This window comes from Ambystoma mexicanum, chromosome 10 (genome assembly GCF_040938575.1).
Source record: "Ambystoma mexicanum isolate Mex_15411 chromosome 10, UKY_AmexF1_1, whole genome shotgun sequence".
Classification (NCBI taxonomy): domain Eukaryota; kingdom Metazoa; phylum Chordata; class Amphibia; order Caudata; family Ambystomatidae; genus Ambystoma; species Ambystoma mexicanum.
The window spans coordinates 426,622,577-426,642,825 of record NC_090932.1 but is presented as its reverse complement, the minus strand read 5'-3'; the positions used below and the strand labels follow the sequence as shown (position 1 = coordinate 426,642,825).

Here is a 20,249-nt window from a genome sequence, read left to right as displayed (position 1 = left end):
CAAAATTGTTACAAGGGGACACTTGGTGATTGGCTAACTAAAATGGCATCAGTGATGAGCCCCTCGTATTCTGATTGGTTCTCTCGTGAGCCCCCAAGCCTGGGACCATGGCCGTTCCCAGCTCGCGATGTACCTGGTGATGGCAACAATGTGTAACTATGTGTTAGAGGTGGACAATGGACAGGTCTGGCTAGTGGCTAATGTGCATGTCTTTCCCATCGCTGTAGATGTCCAACTTGTCGCTTCGTTGTTGCAGCCTGTGTCCCAGACGTGGGACTCCGGCGACTTTCTGTCTCGTAAACTTGGCATCTTGTCAGTTCAGCTTGGTCGCGTGTGGAGAGACCGTGGCTGGAGCATAATTATGAGCATTTGATTTGTATTTCGGCTCTGAGGAGTGCTTGGCGGTGGCAGGTGCAACCTTGGCGCTGGGCACGCGGCATGTGGGTTGCAACATCGCAGCCTTGGCTGTGGGCTCTCGTTGGGGCTTGTTCTGCATGGTCAGCGCTTTGCTTTTTCGTTCTGAGAGGATTTTCGTCTGAGAGGCTCCTGCCTGGGGACTCTTGCTTGCGGCCTATTTGGGCCTAGCTTCTGGGTGGTGGTACATAGTCCATAAGACGGTGGTCGCGAGGGGTGACAGAGTATCCTGTGCATTAGCATATACGTGGAGGCTGGCATCTTGTGCTTCTACATGGCGAGAAAGCGTCTGCAAGTAAATACACAATTTCTTCTGGCATCTTGCATTTCTACGGTTCTGTAGGAGGCCTATGTGAAAAAATAACAACAATGTATGTCCGTGGGTGTGCCAGTCCGCTATGTCAGCACTGAGTATGTTCTTCGTGTGAGTTGATGTGTGAGTGACCAGTGTGCATGGTGGCATGTGTGTTCTTGTCTGTTGGCTATGTCGTCATGGCATCTCTAACGATGATGGGTTTCGTGGTTGTTGTCTAATCGAGCTGATCCATGTTGCAGGCGTCGGCATGACCTGGGCGTAATAGTGGGCATGCTCCTCGTGTGTGCAGGCCGTTGACACAGGATACCTTGTCCTCTGGTAACGAAGTGAATGGATCAAACTCCTCTCGTGGGGGGCGCTTGGGCCGTGATCCCCTGGGCCATGGTTTGGATGAGAATGGCGGGAGGGTGTTTTCCCATTTTCCCACTTCAGTCCCCCCTCTGGTCGACTTGTCGACCACAAAATTACCCGCTCTCTTGTCTCTGCATACTCTCCATAGTTTTGTTATTCCAGCTAGGTGTCCATACTGATTCACATGGTCTTCAAATGACCAGTACATGTAGACGCATCCACCACCGGGTTTGCAGTAGACCCACTTTCCAACATAACTCTTCGGGTTCCTTGGGTTCTCTACCTTCACTGATGGCGGGTACAAGTCTGCTTGTAATATTTGTTGGCGCAACCTCTTGCGTTCCTTTATAATGATGTCTGAGTTTTTGTCTTCTTCAACTGGTAGTAGGGCGTGCATGCCGATCATTTCCATCATTTCATCCGTTGTACGTGCTGCTCCTGCTTTCCATAACCTTGTTGCCAGCAATGCAGCCATTCCCAGTATTATGCACTCTGCAATAATCTTAAGTCCATCTGACAGCCAGGAAGGCATCCATGACCACAAGTACGAAAACCAGCTGCCATATTTCGTCACTCCCTTTGCTTCATCTTCCATCTTGGCGTGCATCTTTGCCAATTGTGATATTGCCTCAGAAAGTGTGCCATTGTCTGCGTCATTGGCAGGGTAAATGTGCAACACAAGCTTCCTATTTTTGCACAAACACCTCCTTCCATTGCTGTTAGGAGATCCAGTACATATCTGTTTTGGAGTGCCACCATCCGTATTGCCGTTATTTCTTCTTTAATTGTGTTAAATCCATTTACTGTTGAGTTTATCGTCATCATTAGTTCCCATCTGGTTATCTGGAGCCATTTTGCATTTGCATATGCTTGCATCCCTGGATGTATGATGGAGGAGAATAACATCGCCGCTCTGCTGAACAGTCTGTGCTCTGGTGGAATGTCCCTTGGTGCAGTTTCTGACCTTCCCCACAGGTAATTCCCCGTCAGTGGTTCTCTTTGTCTTTTTACTCTGGATAAGCTTGCCATTCCTCTCTTTTCTTCCTCCTATCTTCACCGACATCTTCCTCCTTCTATTTCCTTTGTCCATCTTAGGAAAGCTCCCCATGTTGACATTTTTCTGTGGTACTACCAGGGATGGGACCTTGATATGTACCATAGTGCATATTCCGCTCAATAACGGGGGCAAGCTGTGGTATGCCTTGTCTCTGCCGGCCCAATAGTGGTCAATTAGAACTGCTGTTCCAGCACCCCCCTCAGGAATTTTTATTATTCTCTTGCAATTGTTATTTCTTCCAACAGCCACCTCACCGTCATGCTGGTAACACATAGTTGGTGCTGTTAGCGGATGTATTGTTATTGGGTTTTCCTCCTTATCCAACCATGTCACTAGTGGTGCACTTCTGGTGCACTCAGTGTAGCATTTGCTGTTTTCTTCTTGTACTGTCACCACTGATGCCTTGTTCAACGTCACCATGTTGCTTCCCACAACTCCTTCCATCCATCATTCTTTTGTATATACTTTTCCATATATTAATATTATTGGTCTCTCCCAGCATCGGGGGCACGCCATTCGCATGGTAGGTAGTTCAGTGTGACCTCCTTAGTTTCTCCCTTGTCGGGTCCATCTGTCATGTACTTGAGTCCTTGTGTATGTTGCCAATAGTTGTCGTACTTAGGGAGTGTTTTGATAAAGTTGTTTTCATATGGGTATGTAGATCTGTTTTTCCATCTTAGTGTCGCTTTTCTGCCTTGAAACCATCCTCTGGTTTGGAACAGGGCTAAACATAGTAGGCACTCCACTGATGTAGCCGCCACCTCCGTTGCCACAATTGTTCTGGATGCGCTCATGGCGTATGGGATTAACGAGCACACGTAGCAATTGTCCTTAGTTGTCCTCTTACAAATTTTGGACATGTGCTGGTACGACATGTTATTCGAGACGTGTGCGGATTCAGTAAGGTATGTGTCTACCCAGGGGTATCTATGGGAACACTTTTTATTCCTCTTAATGTTGGGTTTTGTAGTGCTTGTACCACCTGACATCGTACCTGTTGCAGCCACGGTAGGGGGAGTGTTAGTAGAGGGTGGTGCCATTGCATATGAAGCATAGTGTGTCTTCCAGACAGAGGCAGCAAGTAGACCAGTAATGAAAATTACTGCCATTATTTTTATTACAATTGCTAAAATCACTGGCATTTTTACTCTTACCTTTTGCTGCGGTCCTGCAGCTATTTTACTTGAGATGATATAGATGCCCGCCTGAAAATGTCTCAAAATATGCATTAGTTTGTTAGTTGCTTTCATTCAAGCTCTCCCTATCAAATAATCATTCAATGCCCAGGCGAAAAGCTGTTCCCACGCTTTCCTTACTGTTCTGTCTCTTAGGGTTGGCAAGTGTTCGTGGAGGTGTGGGAATGTTTGCTGTATGATCAACAGGAAGGTGTTATAATAGACATGTATTTGTCTTTTCTTTAAGTGTTTTGGTCTCTTGATAACATTAACAAATTGATGTGACAATGCCTCTGGCGTATTGTCGTCCGCGGGCAGCATTTACCTCTGGGCAATGACATAGGTGTTAGTTTACTAAGTTCAATTTCCTTTTTATAACAGATACAACATTACTTTGCAGTACCTGCGTGTGCGAGACAAAAAGGAAACAGAGAACATGCACGTGTCTACACAGTGTGGTGTAAATTTGCAGATTGTTGGACAATGTTCTTTATTAGGTAGTGGCAGGGGCATTTTTTTAAAATTCTGTGATCTTGTGACCATGGGGTGGGCTGTGGGTGATTGTTCACTTAAATCCTTTGGGGGGTTTTGTGGCTGGGCTCAGTTGCTGTTGACGTTTCTTGTTGTTGCTTGTGCGTTGGCCCTGTCGTCGACGCAAGGGCAGGTCTGATATTTGTAGGGCTTGATGTCATGCAGATGGGTCCACCCACTTTTATCTCAGAGCTTCACAGCTCTAGGAGCTGCTTTTTCCACCTGGTGGGGCCCGGTGAACCGGGGGCTGTTCCACCGGCGGTTAAAGTTACGGAGAAAGACGTGGTCCCCCTCTTTTACTGTCCACTGTGGTGCTTGTTCCTGTTCTTTGTTTGTTTCCTCTTGTTGGAGGTTCTTCGACCAGCCCCGCGTCCACTCGATCTGTTGAGAGATAAAGGCGACACTAGTAACCAAGGAAGAGACATACTCGTACATTTCTTCTCCAAAGACAGTTTGAGAGTTATGCCCATCTGTTATAGATCTTGACGGTGGTGTGAGAGGAAGGTGCATCTGTCGACCGGTCACCACCTCGTGGGGTGTGAGGTGGTGATCTGACTCTGGCTTGATTCTTAATTCAAATAGGGCCAAGGGGAGGCAGTACAGCCAGCTTTTCTTACTTGTTTGCTGGATCTTTGCTATCTCTTCTTTCAGGAGGCCGTTTAGGCGTTCGCAGACGCCATTTGTCTGTGGGTGGTACACACATGCAAACTTGTGTTTGATGCCAAGGAGGGCAGTTATGTGTTGGAACATTTCATTGGCAAAGTGTGGGCCATTATCTGACCGCAGCACCTCGCATACCCCCCCACCTTGGGCACACCTCCCTCACCATGAATTTTGCTGCTCTGAAGACGTCTGCGCGGGAGCATGGACCGGCCTTGATCTACCTTGAAAATGGGCACATTGCTACAATCATGTCAACATAGTCAATGTGTAGGTACAGGAAGGGTCCTTCTGGAAGGGGTATAGTACCTTTGATCACTTGCAGCATGTGACCGGCCGTAAATTGTTGGCATGTGAGGCAGTTGCTGATAAAGTTTTCAACGTGTGAGTTTAGCTTGGGGCAGAACCAGGCCTCTTTAATTCGTGCTGCAATCACATCTTTTCCTGTGTGTGTGGGGTGATGTAGTTGAGCAAGGGCTGTTTTCAATAGGGCCAGGGGCATCACTACTTTGCCTGTATTATTCTGTCGCCATAATGCATCTGTGGGGGACATTGTGCATCCTCTTTTCACCCAGAGTTCTTTTTCTGCCATAGGTGCTGCTGTCTGTAATTCCATAATTTGGGTTTCGGGGATGTGTGTGTACCCATCCTTCATTGGCATCTGTCTTGCCCCCACCCTCCCCTTATCTTTTTGTTTTTCTGGGGGGGTCCATATCTCACCAAAGTATGCAGCGTATTTAGCATGTGCGTCTGCTGTTTCGTTACCTTTGGAAATGGGGTCATCCCCATTTGTGTGGGCCTGACACTTCACCAATGCTATTTCTTTGGGGTCTTTAATTACCTCAATTAGTTCAGCAAGTAGTAGAGCATGTTCCACTGGGGTGCCGTTTTCTCTTCTGAACCCTCTTCGCTGCCACTTTATTAATCTAGAGTGTACTGTTGATGTGACATATGCGCCGTCAGAGTATATGGTTACTCTTTCGTCATTGCTTTCCTTCAGTGCTAAGATTAGGGCCACTCATTCTGCTGCTTGGGCTGAGTAGTGTTGTGGTGACTGAGCACAGTTTACTGGAACATAGGTCCACTCCTCTCTCAGTCTCACCACTGCTGCTCCTGTTCTCCTTATCCCATCACTCTGGTCGATTTTTGAGGACCCATCAATGTACAATACTTCTCCCCCCTCTAGGGCATTTTCCTCAACCTTCCTGGTTCTCGAGTAAATGTCAATGGCTTGTGTTCAATCATGGGCGTAATCACTGTCCTCAACTACTTCTGCTATAAATCTTGATGAGTTTACGTTGCTGCATATGACAATTTTTAATTCTGGTTTTGACAAAATTATTTCATACCCTGATGCCCTTTGTGTGGTCAGGGTTGACTTTGGTTTGTTCAGTATTGCAAAAAGGGCATGTTCCACATACAGTGTGGTGGGGCATCCCATGGTAATTGATGATGATGTTTCTACCGCAAAAGCTGCGGCGGCCAGACTCTGTTCGCACGGGAAGTGTCCTAACATGACAGGGACCAGGTGTCCACTATAGAATGCTACTGGTTTGTGTCCCATGCTAGTTTTTTGTGTTTTTGTGTCAGTACTGCCCTCATCACTGCTGAGCTACAAGGTGAAAAGATGAAGAACTGCTCCTCATAGTTTGGGGTGGCTAGTACTGGTGCTGTGGATATGGCATGCTTTAGTTGGTGAAATGCCTCTGTCATTTTTCTGGTCCATCCCAACGTCTTCTCCACCCTCTGCGCTTCTCTGAGGGCCTCAAGCAGCGGTCCTATGTATGAGCTGTAGTCAAAAACCCATGGCCTGCAGTAGTTGCATAGGCCCAAAAACTGCTGCAGTTCTCTCACCGTGGCTGTGGTGTGTTTGTTATGGCCTGTGCCCTTTGTGGTGCAATATTCCTTCCATTTTGTGAAATGAGCTGGCCTATGTAGAGTACTTGTTCTTGGCAGTATTGTAGCTTTTCCTTGTCTACCTTGTACCCTTTTTCTGCTAACACTGCGAGCATTTTGACAGAGTCCCTCCTGCACCTTTCTTCTGAGATGCTGAAAATGATGATGTCATCTACATATTGCAGTACTGTGCTTTCCATGTCAATGTTACCCAGATCCATTTGTATCACCCTGTTAAAGATTGATGGTGATTCGCAGTAACCTTGGGGCAGCCTTGTGTGTTTCCATTTTGTGTTGCGGTAAGTAAAACTTGTCAGATCTTGTGAGCCGGGGTGCAAAGGTATTGAGAAGAATGCATTTTTGAGGTCAATCACAGTGAATCGTGACGCCCTTGCTGGAATGCCACACAGTATAGTGGCTGGGTTAGCCGCTATAGGGTACTCTGCTTCTACAGTGTGGTTGAGGGGCCTTAAATCCTGGATAAAATGCCAAGACCCTCCCTTTGCCTTATGCACAGGGTACACAGCCGTGTTGCATGGTGACTCTGGTGGTACTAGTATACCTCTATCTATTAGGGTGGTTATTGTTTCATATATGCCCTCATCTGCTTCCTTATATAGTGGGTATTGCTTTACTCTTGGCAGTATTGCTCCTTTTTTCAGTTTTATTTTACTCCTCCAATGCTTTTTATGCAGCCCACATCATATGTACTGGTGGTCCACAGGGATGTTGGTACTGCAGCCAGATCCTCCTCATAGAATGGTACTGTTGTGGTGGCAGGTGCCTCTAGTGCCAGTGCCATCTTTTGTGCTATCTCCTTGTATGTTACTCTTAGCCAAATGTTAATGCTCATCCCAAAAACCATCTCTCCCTCTCCATTTCCGTCTGAGAATAGCTCCTCATCTGAAACCAGTGTTAGCCTGCATCTTTCTGCCCGTGCTATAACTGCTCTCCATCCCCTTCCCTCCCTGTCCCGGGCATGCTATGTAGTGTGCTGTTGCCACAATGCTCTCAATGCTTACTGAGATCATCCCCCTTCCTTTTCACTAGCATGTGTCGCGGGTCTAAAAAGGTAAGCTGCTGGCCTTCTCCAAATCTTGCCCTCAATTCCTGGGAGCCATGCTATTGCCATGTCTGTTCCATATTGGAAAATGTCTCCATCTACTGGTTCTGCCCTGACCACTGTTGTGCCACAATATGCCTGCACTATCTGTCGTGCTGTGAGCATGTTGATGCCTGGTGTAGAGCATATTATTACCTGTTCGGTAAAGGAGGTGGTCATGTTCAACCTGCTCATAATGTCTCTCCCTAGTATGTTTACTGGTGATTGATTTCAATATAGCAGTGGGAGAGACATATCGTGATCTCCCACAGATAAGGAGATGTTATCAGTGAAGGGAACCAACCCTCGAGCCCCAGAGAATCCTTGAGTGTTCATAGCTTCGCTAGACAATTTAAACTTTCCCTCCCTTATGCATGACCTAGTGGCCCCTGTGTCAACTAGGAAGGATTTTTTTTTGTCACCTATCGCCACCTGTGTGCGTGATTCCTCCACAGGGTTAGGTGTTACTGATAGGATGGGACACATCAAAGACATCTGTGGGCTGTCCTATTGCGGGTAGAGTGACTGTCCATTCCCCGTGTAAGGGCTGTGACCCAATATTGTCACCTTCCCCAGCTGCGTCTGTGTTACAGGTGTGTCAGTCAATGTTATTGCGTTTTCCTGTATTTGTGTGAGCTGCTGTACTGTTTGGACCTGTTGTTGTTGTTTTGCAAGTGTCTGCTGCTGTCGTTACATGTATGTTTGTATATGCAGTTGTGGATGCTGTTGTGTTTGCAGTGCCTTTTGTTGTGGTTGTTGTGGCATTTGTGGTTGTTGTGTGTACTCTTGTAATTGTACCTGGGGCTGTGGCATTGGCGCTTGTTGTAGTGGTAATGGTTGCTGTGTCTCTTGCTGTTGTTGGTAAACTTGTTGTTCCCCCATATGCCCTTGCTGTCCTTGCTCTCCCCAAGCTGCCTGTGCTGGTCTCATTCTGCATGTGCGTGACATGTGCCCCACCATCCCACATATCCAGCATGTCGGTGGTTCCTGTGCTTGCCATGCAAGTCCTCCCACGTTGTCTTGGTACTCCTGCTGCCCTTGTTGATTGTAACCCCGGAACCCTCCCCCTTGTTGTTGTGCGGGTGGGCCATAGCCCCTCCCTCTGTAGTTATTTGAGTATCCGTTTCCCATTTGCATATAACCTCCTCCCGCGTGCGCTGTGTATGGTGGGGGGGGAGGCATCTGTTGCGTCATTACCTGTGCTTGCTGCATTGGTAATACGTGTTGTTGTGTTGTGTCTTGTATTACTGTGGCCTGCGTGGGTTTGGGCACTGTTATCAGTGCTCCTTCCATGGCATATTTAGATAACTTCTTTTGGACCAATTTTGCTTCCTCTGTCTTTCTATCTTCCTCTTTCTGTTTCATCTTTTCCTGCCATATCCTGATCCTGCAGTGGTGCACTATTGTCAGTTGTTTTTCTGGCCAAGCTTTTGCTTCCATCCCCACTAGCTTCTTCAACTGCCTTTGTACTTGCTCCTTGTGTTAGTATGTGGTAGAAAATTGCTAGTGTTTTTTCCCACGGTTCCCGCGTTTCCAAGCGCCACTTCTCCTGAATCTCCTGGATGTAATCGTCAGGATCTTCATTCTCACGCATCTTGTGTGAGGTTATGGCTCATATGTCTGATGTGTCTGGGTATTGGTCCCTTAATGCCTGCCAGAGCGCATGTCTGCAGTTGGCGAATGGTGCTCCATCATGTGATGTGTCGCTTATTGTCACCCCTGGGAATCCCGCCCTTTTACAGATTTCATCAGCGGCATCCCCCAGTATGGAAATTAGCAGCCCCTTCACGTCTCCCACCGCTAATTTTTGGCCCGCAGTTTGTTTTTCTATCTCATATATCCACTTCCCAGCTCCTCCACTTAGGGATGGAAGTCTGCATTTTATATTTTCCTTATCGGCATGCTTCCAGGGGACATATTGTGGTCTAGCTCCTTCCCTCTCTAGTAGTGGCATTAAGTGGTACTCGCTCACCTCCCCTGGTGTCCACCTGTGTGTGGTTATGTTAGTATATTCGTCATCTTCCTCCATATCTGGTAACTCTTCAATGCTATCAATGTTACAGTAGTTTATTCTATCACCTCTTACGTTCTTCCTTCCCCTCCTGTTACCCTCTTGCCCCATCATGGTGTGTTTGCTCGCTCTACCTGCATGCGTCCAGGGAGGTCCCTAAGTCTGCCGACATATGGGCTGTGTACAGGGCTTGGTGTTATTGGGCGTGGTGTTTGCACAGGGGTTGGTGTTAGTGGGCGTGGTGTTTTCCTGTTTACTTCTCTTATTTTTGTCTCTCCTGTGTTTGGTTCTCCCTGTGTCTCGCAGGCCCATGGTGATTTGCAGTTAGTGCGCATTATGTATAATTTGTCTAAACTCTCCCTATTTCCATGTCTTCCGCTGTCGCACAAACCTTCCTCTTCCTCGCTGCAAAATCCATCAGGAAATGTCAATCCCCACTCTGTGCGTTTTCCCCCCACGGTCACTGTCCTTAAATCTATTAAATCCACCTCTGTGTACTCACCTCCTTTAGCCCCAGCCCCCTGTGTTGATGTTGTTGCCACCTCCTTGTCCTGGCGTGTGTATTTTTTGGCTCCATGCTCCACTCTCCTATCCCCTCTTTCGGCTTTCTTCTTTTCTACTACTTCGCCACCTATTTCCGCTCGTTTCCTGTGGAGTTCTTCCAATACTTCTGCGCTCACCTTTGCTAATATCCTTTCCTCGTCTTCTTTTCTCCCCCATATTCCCCCTTCCCTCTTTAGTACGCTTTCTATAACCTTCCCTTCTTCATATTTCCGGGTGCTTTCTGATATAATCTTCTTTTTCCACAGTCCCATTTCCCTATCATTTTCTTCCCTCTCCTCCTCCTTCCTTTTCATCTATCTGTGTTCTGCGCTTGCTACTCTTTCTGCTATTGCCCTTTTCCTTCTTCCTTTCTTCTGCCTGTTCCTTCGTTCTCGCCATCGCTTCCTTATGGGCCTTTTTTTCCTCCTGTCTTGCCTTTGTTTCCTTCTTGAACTGCCTGATCAGTGTGCTTCTTACGTCCCTCAATTCTGCCAACCTTTCCTCCAGCATCTCTTCCTCTTCTTGTGACAGTCGCCCTTTTCTTGTTTTACTCCTCTCGTGCCCTGTCTGTACGTGGTCCATCTCTTCCTTGCTCATTCTCCCCACTGCGTCTTCCTCCTCCCCTGTTAGTGTTCCCCGGAGCTTTAGTAGCACCTGTGCTGCTATCCATTCATCTGGGCCTATAATCACAAATTTTCCCAGTACTCTCTTCCCGACCCCGTGCCTGTCTGTGCTTTGTTTGTGTCTACTGTGCCCGCCGCCACCATCCCCTTTTGGTATCTATCTGTAGGTGCGTATGGTGGAGGGCTGTATTCCGGGTTAGAGTACCCCTCGGCTGCCGTGAGTTCCTGTCGGACGGCCTCTCTTAGCTCCGTTAGTGGGTACAGCCCCCTTCCTCTTTCTTTACTACTTTAGCCACTGTCATATCTTCTGTCCCTTCCTTCTTCACCTTTGCCTCTGATACCGCGAACGACCATTCTGTTTCTTCCTCACTCCCATCGGTGCTGGGTTGGGTTTTAGGCATTGTGACCCCACCTTTCCCTGTCGTCTTCTCCTTTTTCACCTCCTTCTCTTCTCTTTTCCGCTTCTTCTCCTTTACCCCCTGCATTGCAAACATTCCCATATCCCCTGGTCTGGTTCCTTGGAACATCTTCCAAAGATCAAACATCTCTAAATGTCCTGCTAGCTTCTTTCCTTTGACCGTATTGTGCAGGTATGTCATAAGTGAGTGTTGGGTAAATGTGTCAAAGCTGCCGTTGGGCGGCCATGGTGTTCTTAATTTGTTGTCTGTTCCTTGTGTCCAATCAATGCTGTACTTTATAATGTTCTCCTTATGCGGTGGCAATGTCGTGCAAATGTGCTGGAGTGGTGTGGTCAAGGCGCTTCCTCTCATCCCTACCCCTACTCCTTCCTCCGACCCATAGTACGTGGCCATGTTACAGTTTTCACTTTTTCTATTTCACCCTTTTACCTGGCCCCGTGAGCTGGGGACTTCTGACTGTCCGCTGAAAAAGGAAGACAATTTCAAGGCACTTTCAATTTGCAATATTCTCGTTCTTGCTCCTCTTCTTGCCTGATGTTCAAATATGGTCCCCTTCGACCGTGGCGCACAAAGCCCCCTGCGTCAACGTGCCCTGTGTGGTGTGCTTTTACAGCCGCCCCACCTCCCTGTGCTGTCCGTACCTGGAACACCTTCAACTTTAGTTTCTCCCTTTCCCCGTCTCCTGTGCAGCCCTCTCCCGCTTACCACACTCCCTCTTGGTACACCCCCTCCCTCTGTCAAGCGTGGCCGGCATTTTCCGTGCACGGCCACCTCTCCCCCTTTGCCCTTCCCCCTTCGAGTGCTGCCGGCGTTCTCCGTGCGCAGCCGCCTCTCCTCCCTTGCCCTTCCTTTTTTCACACTACCTTTCCCCATCCACCCCGGGGTGAGCCCAGGATTGTCGTTGTGTCCTATACAAACCCTATGGGTGACGTCACCAACTGTTACAAGATGTTACACGTACATACAATTGCTCAACTAATCAGCGCGCGGTACCTTTACTACTGTTATTCCCCGTTAACCCTACAGCTGTCTTCTCACTATGACTGGAGTGGAGTATACACCATCAATTAACTGTTATAATCGGACTGCACCCGCTGCGTCGCCTAGCGTGTAATACGCCCCCTTCCCAGGGGAGCTTAACCAGCCAATTATCTTCCGCACTCTGGAAACAATCTAGCTACCTCCTGCGGGAAAACATCATCTACCTAACAAGTTTCAATACTCAATCAGTAGGGATCCTCATCTATTCACTGATCTATAACGTCAATTCATAGGAAAGCCACACCTCCCACGCACAGGTGTCCGCGATCTAGACAAATCAGCGCCCTTGAACAATCACACGTGGGTGCTTGAAGCTCCACCCAGTCTCCTTTCGTGATGCTGCAGGGGATGGCCCACGTGCCTCTCCCGCTAAACCTCACACATCAATCGGCGCTTACTAATCAAAATCTTGTGCAACACACTGTAGTCACCGCCCGTCACCCTTGTAACAACTCCCCCCCGCACAACATTACATTGCTGGTTGGGTTTGTCATACTCACCAAGTCCTCGTGAGCCGGGGCCGCTCTACCGCGGGCACCCCTCCAAAGGGGCTCGCCACCTCCCCTCGTCTGGACCACGTCTGGACACTCGCCAACCACGGGCGGAATACTTCTCAAGTCGGCTCCCGACGGACAATGTCCAGATTGCGCTGTCCTGTCTTCTCGCAGTTCCGCGATGGTCCTGTAGTCCTCAAAAGGGGGCAACGGCAGAGGGGGCCGCGCTGCCGGGTTGCCTCATTGCAAGAGGCCTGGTAGTTGCCCTTAGGTTAGGTAGATCTCAAACAGATCTCAGCAGTGCCTCCAACTTGTCGGGGGGATTTCCCGGGTGAAGGCAGAGCAGTCCGCGGACCTCCAGGGCTGGGGAGGCCCCAACTCCTCCTGCGTCCCAAAAGGAGTATGAGACACACAGAAGAGCAAAGTAATTACTGGTGTTTATTATAGTAACGGCAGGGATAGTTCTCAGCTCATATGCATCCGGTGAGACTCTCAGTGTTAGTAGGGCTCGCAGGCCCTTTTTACCGTAGTATGACCCGCTGCTTGCATCACATGGGAGAATTGTCACAAAACCTAACGCCACTTCGGGTTGGCTCCCCGAGTGATAGGGTCAGTATGGTTACCTATAGGAAGAAATATTAGTGGATAAGGACGGGTCAGGTGGTACACTTGGGCTGTCCCTAACATTCGCTACACCAAAATTGGTACAAGGGGACACTTGGTGATTGGCTAACTAAAATGGCGTCATTGATGAGCCCCTCGTATTCTGATTGGTTCCCTCACAAGCCCCCAAGCCTGGGACCATCGCCGTTCCCAGCTCGCGATGTACCTGGTGCTGGCAACTATGTGTTAGAGGTGGACAATGGACAGGTCTGGCTAGTGGCTAACGTGCATGTCTTTCCCATAGCTGTAGATGTCCAACTTGTCGCTTCGTTGTTGCAGCCTGTGTCCCAGACGTGGGACTCTGGCGACTTTCTGTCTCGTAAGCTTGGCATCTTGTCAGTTCGGCTTGGTCACGTGTTGAGAGACCGTGGCTGGAGCAGAACTATGAGCATTTGATTTGTATTTCGGCTCTGAGGAGTGCTTGGCGGTGGCAGGTGTAACCTTGGCGATGGGCGCGCTGCATGTGGGTTGCAACATTGCTGCCTTGGCTGTGGGCTCTCGTTGGGGCTCGTTCTGCGTGGTCAGCACTTTGCTTTTTCGTTCTGAGAGGATTTTCGTCTGAGAGGCTCCTGCCTGGGGACTCTTGCTTGCGGCCTACTTGGGCCTAGCTTCTGGGTGGTGGTAAATAGTCCATAATATGGTGGTCGCGAGGGGTGACAGAGTATCCTGTGCATTAGCATATACGTGGAGGCTGGCATCTTGTGCTACTATATGGCGAGAAAGTGTCTGCAAGCAAATACACAAGCTATTCTGGCATCTTGCGTTTCTGCGGTATTGTGGGAGGCCTATGTGAAAAAATAACAACGATGTATGTCCGTGGGTGTGCCAGTCTGCTACATCATAGCACTGAGTATGTTCTTCGTGTGAGTTGATGTGTGAGTGACCAGTGTGCATGGTGGCACGTGTGTTCTTGTCTGTTGGCTATGTTGTCATGGCATCTCTAATGATGATGGGTTTCACGTTTGTTGTCTAATCAATCTGATCCATGTCGCAGGCGTCAGCTTGACCTGGGCGTACTAGTGGGCATGCTGCTCGGGTGTGCAGGCCGTTGACACAGGATACCTTGTCCTCTGGTAAGGGAGTGAATGGGTCGAACGCCTCTTGTGGGGGGTGCTTGGGCCGTGATCCCCTGGGCCATGGTTTGGATGAGAATGGGGGAGGGTGTTTTCCCATTTTCCCACTTCAGGTCCTGACCCTTTCACACAATTTACATATTTTTGGTGGACAGGGGTAATTCAGGGAACCAGACCTTTTGCTAGCATGAATACACTACATGCAGGAGTCAATAGAGAGTAAAAGGAGGGTCCTAAATCCATGATGTGGGAATAGTGATGAAGGACTAATGTCAGAAAAGGCTTCTGAGAGGTGAGAATTGGTAGATAGTTTTGCTGCCAGTGTTTCCTGAATTATTTTTATTTTAGTGTTAACAACTTGGGATAGGTCTACACAGAAATTAGCAGTAGGTGAGCGTGATTGGCAAAACCAGGAGCTTTTCTGAACTGACTGGCAATACTGTGACGAGTTCTCTCAGATCCGAACTTGAAAGAAGTGCTCTCACCTTGTGATGTTTCCTGTGAAGCAGTAGGATCTTTGGAAGTCGTCCTCCCTGACTTCTTCCTAGAAAAAGTGCTTTCCTTGATGAGGAATGGATGGTTCCTCCCCAAAGCCACAGTAGCTACCTGCATAAACAAGCAGAGCACAGGGACCACATAAAGGTACGTCCTGGTATTGGGGAAAAGCAAACGGTGAAAAAACCCAGATTGTTGTGGTTGGTATCCGTTAATAGCTGTCTCATGGTTTGTGGAGAATACTTCACTCCGGATTCCGTGTTGTGCCAATATCATATTGAATAGGATGTCAAAGGTCGCCAGAACAAGGATATAATGCAAGCAGAGAAAAAAGTAGCGCAGAGTAATGGAGCCACTGCTGCAGAGAGGAGCAGTCAAGAGCAAGTAAGCAAAAAGACAAGAGGTCGCGGGCAGGATGCGATTGCAGGCCAGACAGGGCAGAAGGAACAGAAGGAAAGGCTGGGGAAAACAAGGCAAGAGGAAAGAGGGTAAATAACCAAGAGATGGAAAATTAGCTTCTTACCCCAAAGGAGACCGGAGGGTTGCAATGCACAGCGTGTTGTGAGAAAAACTGAGAAAAAGAATGGGAGCAGCGATCTTGCCAGGAGACTGGACCGGCACTAGCACGTTGTAAAACAATGTGAAGGAAACACGTTGTGAATCCATTTCCATCATCTCCAAAGAGAGCAGCGTGGCGCTATGACAAGTTCTTAATGTTGTTTGTGGATTAAGTGATGTGTTTACCTGCATTATATGCCGTTTTAGACAGCTACTAGATCATTTCCAAATATATTTGGATTTTAGCTGTTGTAAATGTGGAGTGAATACAAAAGAAACAGGCACCTCGCACACCTGATGTATTTTAACCTTTTGATGAATTCTAATTAGTTTTCTATTAGATATTTACAGAATTCTAGGTGCATAGGAGCTGAGAAACTACCCTGGCATATGGGTTGTAGTATAAATGTGAACAAGAAAAAGTTCCCAGATAGGGAACTCCCGTCCCCTTAAATCTCTTGTCTACTCGTGCATGATGAGTCTTTTGCTTACCCATGGAGGACCGATTTCCCGAATTTATATAGGTAAGAGTGTTAGCCGCACTTGTGACCACTTTCAATGCCTCTAATACTTTCCTTAATTAGGGCACACCCAATGACTCTTTATTCGTTCTTACAGATCGCATACCCAATGTAGGATTGAACAAGAAAGCTAATTTGCTCAAGCAAATAAAAATCCATATGTCTGATTGATCAGGAAACAATTCTAGCTTCCGTTTATAACGTCATCAACCCTGGCATTATTGCACATAAAACAGGAAGCAGGTCAGTCCATTTTCTGACAGATTTCAACCATCCAGCATGTTTTTCAAAATAATTAATAGTTATGAGATTCTAGGTTCCAAAGAAATATTGTTCAAAAGGTTTACCTTCCAGTTCATTATACATGGTGAAACTAATGGATCACACTAAGCACCTGATTCATTTATTTTATGCTCAATGAAATCCTTTCATAATTATTGATTTTTGGGTTTATAAACAGCTAGTAAAGTTGTATCAAATGCTGACATTATATTTTGATACCTTAATCATTTTAATTTACACCTGATTGTTTCCATAGATTTAATTTGAAAAATTCTATTCGCCACTGAAGAAGAGACATTTTCTTGAAATGCGTTGGGCCTAATAATTTGTTTTAATAAAAAATAGTAAATGATATTACGACCTATGGATAAAGTGTACTATTTGCAACTGAACTTTGAATGTCATTTTGTTGAAAACTTGTCTCAAAAAATGTTTGAGGAAATGAAGATACATTCTAAAATACTTGGCTTGTTTTTTCAGCCATTCGATAGTGTGCAGGGGACGGGAGTTCCCTAACTGGGAACTTTTTCTTGTTCTCATAAATGTCGAGTGAACCATCTTTCTCATTGGTTTTCGCCTCCCCTATCTTCTCCTTCAGGAATGGGAACATTACATTAAGTGAAATCGATTTACGTTTTGAAACAAGGATGAACCACAGCGTCCATGTTTGGTTCACTGGCTACTTTTAGTGGTTTGAAATGGCTTAACATCTGTTTGAAGTTCATGGCCCTAGAAGGGATTTGGTATTAGGGACTGCAAGAAATTTAAGATTTGGGTCACCTAGGGAGACTAAGACAATGAACTGGTATGTTTAGATACTGATGACTGGTTATTAGTGAAGACTGTATCTAAGTTATATAGATCTCTTTGGGTGCACGCAAAAAAGAGATCTAATGTTTAGGGCTTTGCTGGAAGGAGTGCAGGGGATCATTTATCCATATGTAGAAATCTCCTTACAGGGAGCATTGGCGGATAAAAGGAGGATGTACTGTATATCAGTTATAAAATCCAAAAACTCTTTGGGGAGCCCAGTGGTTTAAACATGAATAAACATTTAAACATGCATAGGAATATGTGTGATTTATTGGCTGATGAGTAACAATGGCTAGAATTCCCTTCATATGACTGTGTGTATGGAAGACTGAACATTTTTCAGGTCGGTCAGTTGTTTTAACTAACGTCAGTTCCAACTCTTTTGTCTGGATGGTTACAAGTCAAAATATTATAATAAATTGGAAGGCTGGTTATTGACAAGGTTGCAAGGTTTGTAACCAGTCTTTAAAGAGATAGTGTCTAAAACCATGTCAATGTGCACGCCGAGTAAGGGCAGGGTGACGACGATCAAAAGGGTCAGAACATGCATGAAAGGCAATCACCCAAAACTTCCAAACACTGTTAATATTGCAGGCGAATAAAAAAGTCTCAGTAAAGGGGTCCATCAGCTTAAGGTCAGTGTAAGCCAGTTGAAGAAAATGGTGGCACAGATATCTGTTTTACATTATATAAGCTTTTGACCAGATTGAACATCTGATGGAAAGGTAGTAGGTTCATTGCATCGGTAAAGCAGAGCCTGGCACAATAAACCTTTGTTAAGCAAGTGTGACCTCTGCCAACTGATTTCTAAGCAATACTGCATCTCAACACCTGACCTGTCCCAACTTTTAGAAAGGTAAAGACTATTACTAACATGTTATTATTATTTGTTTTCTAAAGAAGGGTGAAAGACAAGTAATATGTTATTTATTTTATTGGGATCATTAGTACGCAATTGTAATAGATGACATGTAATGTTAATAGCTATATTAGTGGGCCATCATGCCTGTACATGCCAACACAAAAGGCAAAACTGTTGTATTTGCCAATGCTTTTCCTCTTGGCCTGATTAAATGTGAATGAGCACCCACCTACCCAATCTCACAGGATGAGCTAAATATTGGATCTGCTATTGGTGAAGAATTTAGCAGCCAGTTCCTTCTCTAGAAGATTGATTAGAACTTCAGAGAGCGTTCATATTCAAATCACAGCACCTTATTCACTGGGGAGCTTCACTGGTCCGAAAAGAAGGCCAGGTCACTTCATGGTCCTTTGTGGGCTGTGCTTGGCTTTTAAAGGGAGGAAAGCAGTGATGCACATGAGAACAGAGCAAGAGGGCTTGTGATGTACCCACTGAGTGTATTTTCTTGGGCCGTTTGTTACCTTTAATTCAATTCTTGTGATTTGATGTGTATTGCTTTCTTTTGTTATATTTCCTGAGGTCTGATTCCCATTTTGAGAAATACCTTGTGAACCCTTTGTGAATATTTGTTTTAATTTGTTAATCCTTTGCTCTAAGGTTTTCTCCATCTTCCCATCCCAAAAAAAGGGATATGAAAGAAACTCTGTGTGAAACATTTTCTGGTTGTTGTTTTTAATGTTCTTTCTATGTTTAAGTGCATTAGGGTCAAGTCTCATCATCAAATAAATACACACAGCACTTTATTTACACCAACCAAACAATAACAAAGTTAAAGAAAACAATAATAGATACAAAATACAAATGTCTAATAGGAAAAAAACGCCCCTACTCAAATAATCCGCTAAAATCAAGGAAAGTCCATGAGAGTCAGTGCCAGAGTCAGCCATCAATTTGCTACAAAGGACTCTTTTTTGCTTACGTTGTTAACCAATGCTTTAGTTAACAAATGTCTACTTAGCCATTCTTGATGGACATATTGTAATACAACATGGACTGCATTCAAATCGAGGGTTTATTTTACAAAAAGTAAGAGCAGCTGATGTGGTGCGGATGCCTTGCAATTGGAATAGAGGTTTGAGGTGCGCGTTGGAGTGATTTAAGCCCTTCACAAATTAACATAAAGGGCTTGATTCACAGAAGCATATTGTAATGGTTAAATCCGAGGACATCCTTAGAGTCTCGATTTCACAGAATGATAACTGTAGAGCAGTATGCTACCTGAGCTCTGAAACAATATTGAAATTTATATGGTTTAATCGGGAAGAGATTAAAAACCATGGGCTAAATCTAACCACCCACGAACTAGAATTGCAAGCCAACAATTTCCTTGCCTATAATGTCCCAGCTGTCACTGCAAAAGCAGCAAGCATAATTAGTGCTCATCAAACCAAGGGTAGCATTGATGGTGACTTTCACACACTCCTAGCGCACATAGCCACAACAAAGAATATCCCTTGGCTCGAACCAATGCTCACTGCTATTCTAGGATCTAAAATGTCATCGACCACCTCATAGCTTGCACAACATAGTTCACATAAGATACTTTCATGGAATACCTGTGGTTATGCTAACTTCATTGGATGGAAAGCCTCTCTTACTCCCGAAAAACAACCAACTATTCTCATATTACAGGAGACCATGAAACTGACCAAATTTACCATCCCAGGGTTTTCCACGTATTGCAAGGTTGCAACGAGACCTCTGTTAGGCCGGCCTAGTGGTGGCCTGGTAATTGCTATAAATAACTCGGTCAATCTCCAGTCAAAGTGGGTATGGGAATCTGCAAACCTATTGGGTGTACTTGTACAGAATTTTTTGTCAAAAATGATTCCTTCAATCTTAATTATCTCCCTATACTGGAACCCTGCCACATCCTTGATTGAAACGATGCTTGATGAATTAGATGAATGCTTAGAGTACATATCCAGCAAATACCAACCACTAGAAATTATCATTGGCGGCGACTTCAATTGCGACTGTAGAGAACTGAGTGAATGTGGACAAGATAAGCCCTCTTATCTTTCCCGGGGAAGGGGCTCACAATTCAGGGAGCTACTGGAAAATTGGTATATGGACATAGTTGCAAGTAATGAGGTGAAGTCTCAGATTACATGGTCCCGTGGATCCAAATCTTCAACAATTGACTTCATTTTTGTTACTCGAATTCTATCTACTATTACACTGTCTACGCATTGCAGCCGTATCATAACCAGTTACCATGCACGTTTAAATTGCATTTTGAAATGGGAAAGCAGGCCCTTGGTTATCGATCCCACACTCTCCCTAGTA

General features: G+C 46.0%; 1 protein-coding gene across 1 annotated transcript in view; it reads right to left on the bottom strand.

The window, feature by feature from the left end:
* The window catches only part of LOC138491470 (phospholipid scramblase 2-like), a 393,847-nt gene that overhangs the window by 153,116 nt on the left and 220,482 nt on the right, over window positions 1-20,249 (bottom strand). The window contains exon 3 of the mRNA XM_069617985.1: window positions 14,855-14,975. Within this exon, the coding sequence (XP_069474086.1) occupies window positions 14,855-14,975 (121 nt within the window). The remainder of the gene's footprint in view (window positions 1-14,854; window positions 14,976-20,249) is intronic.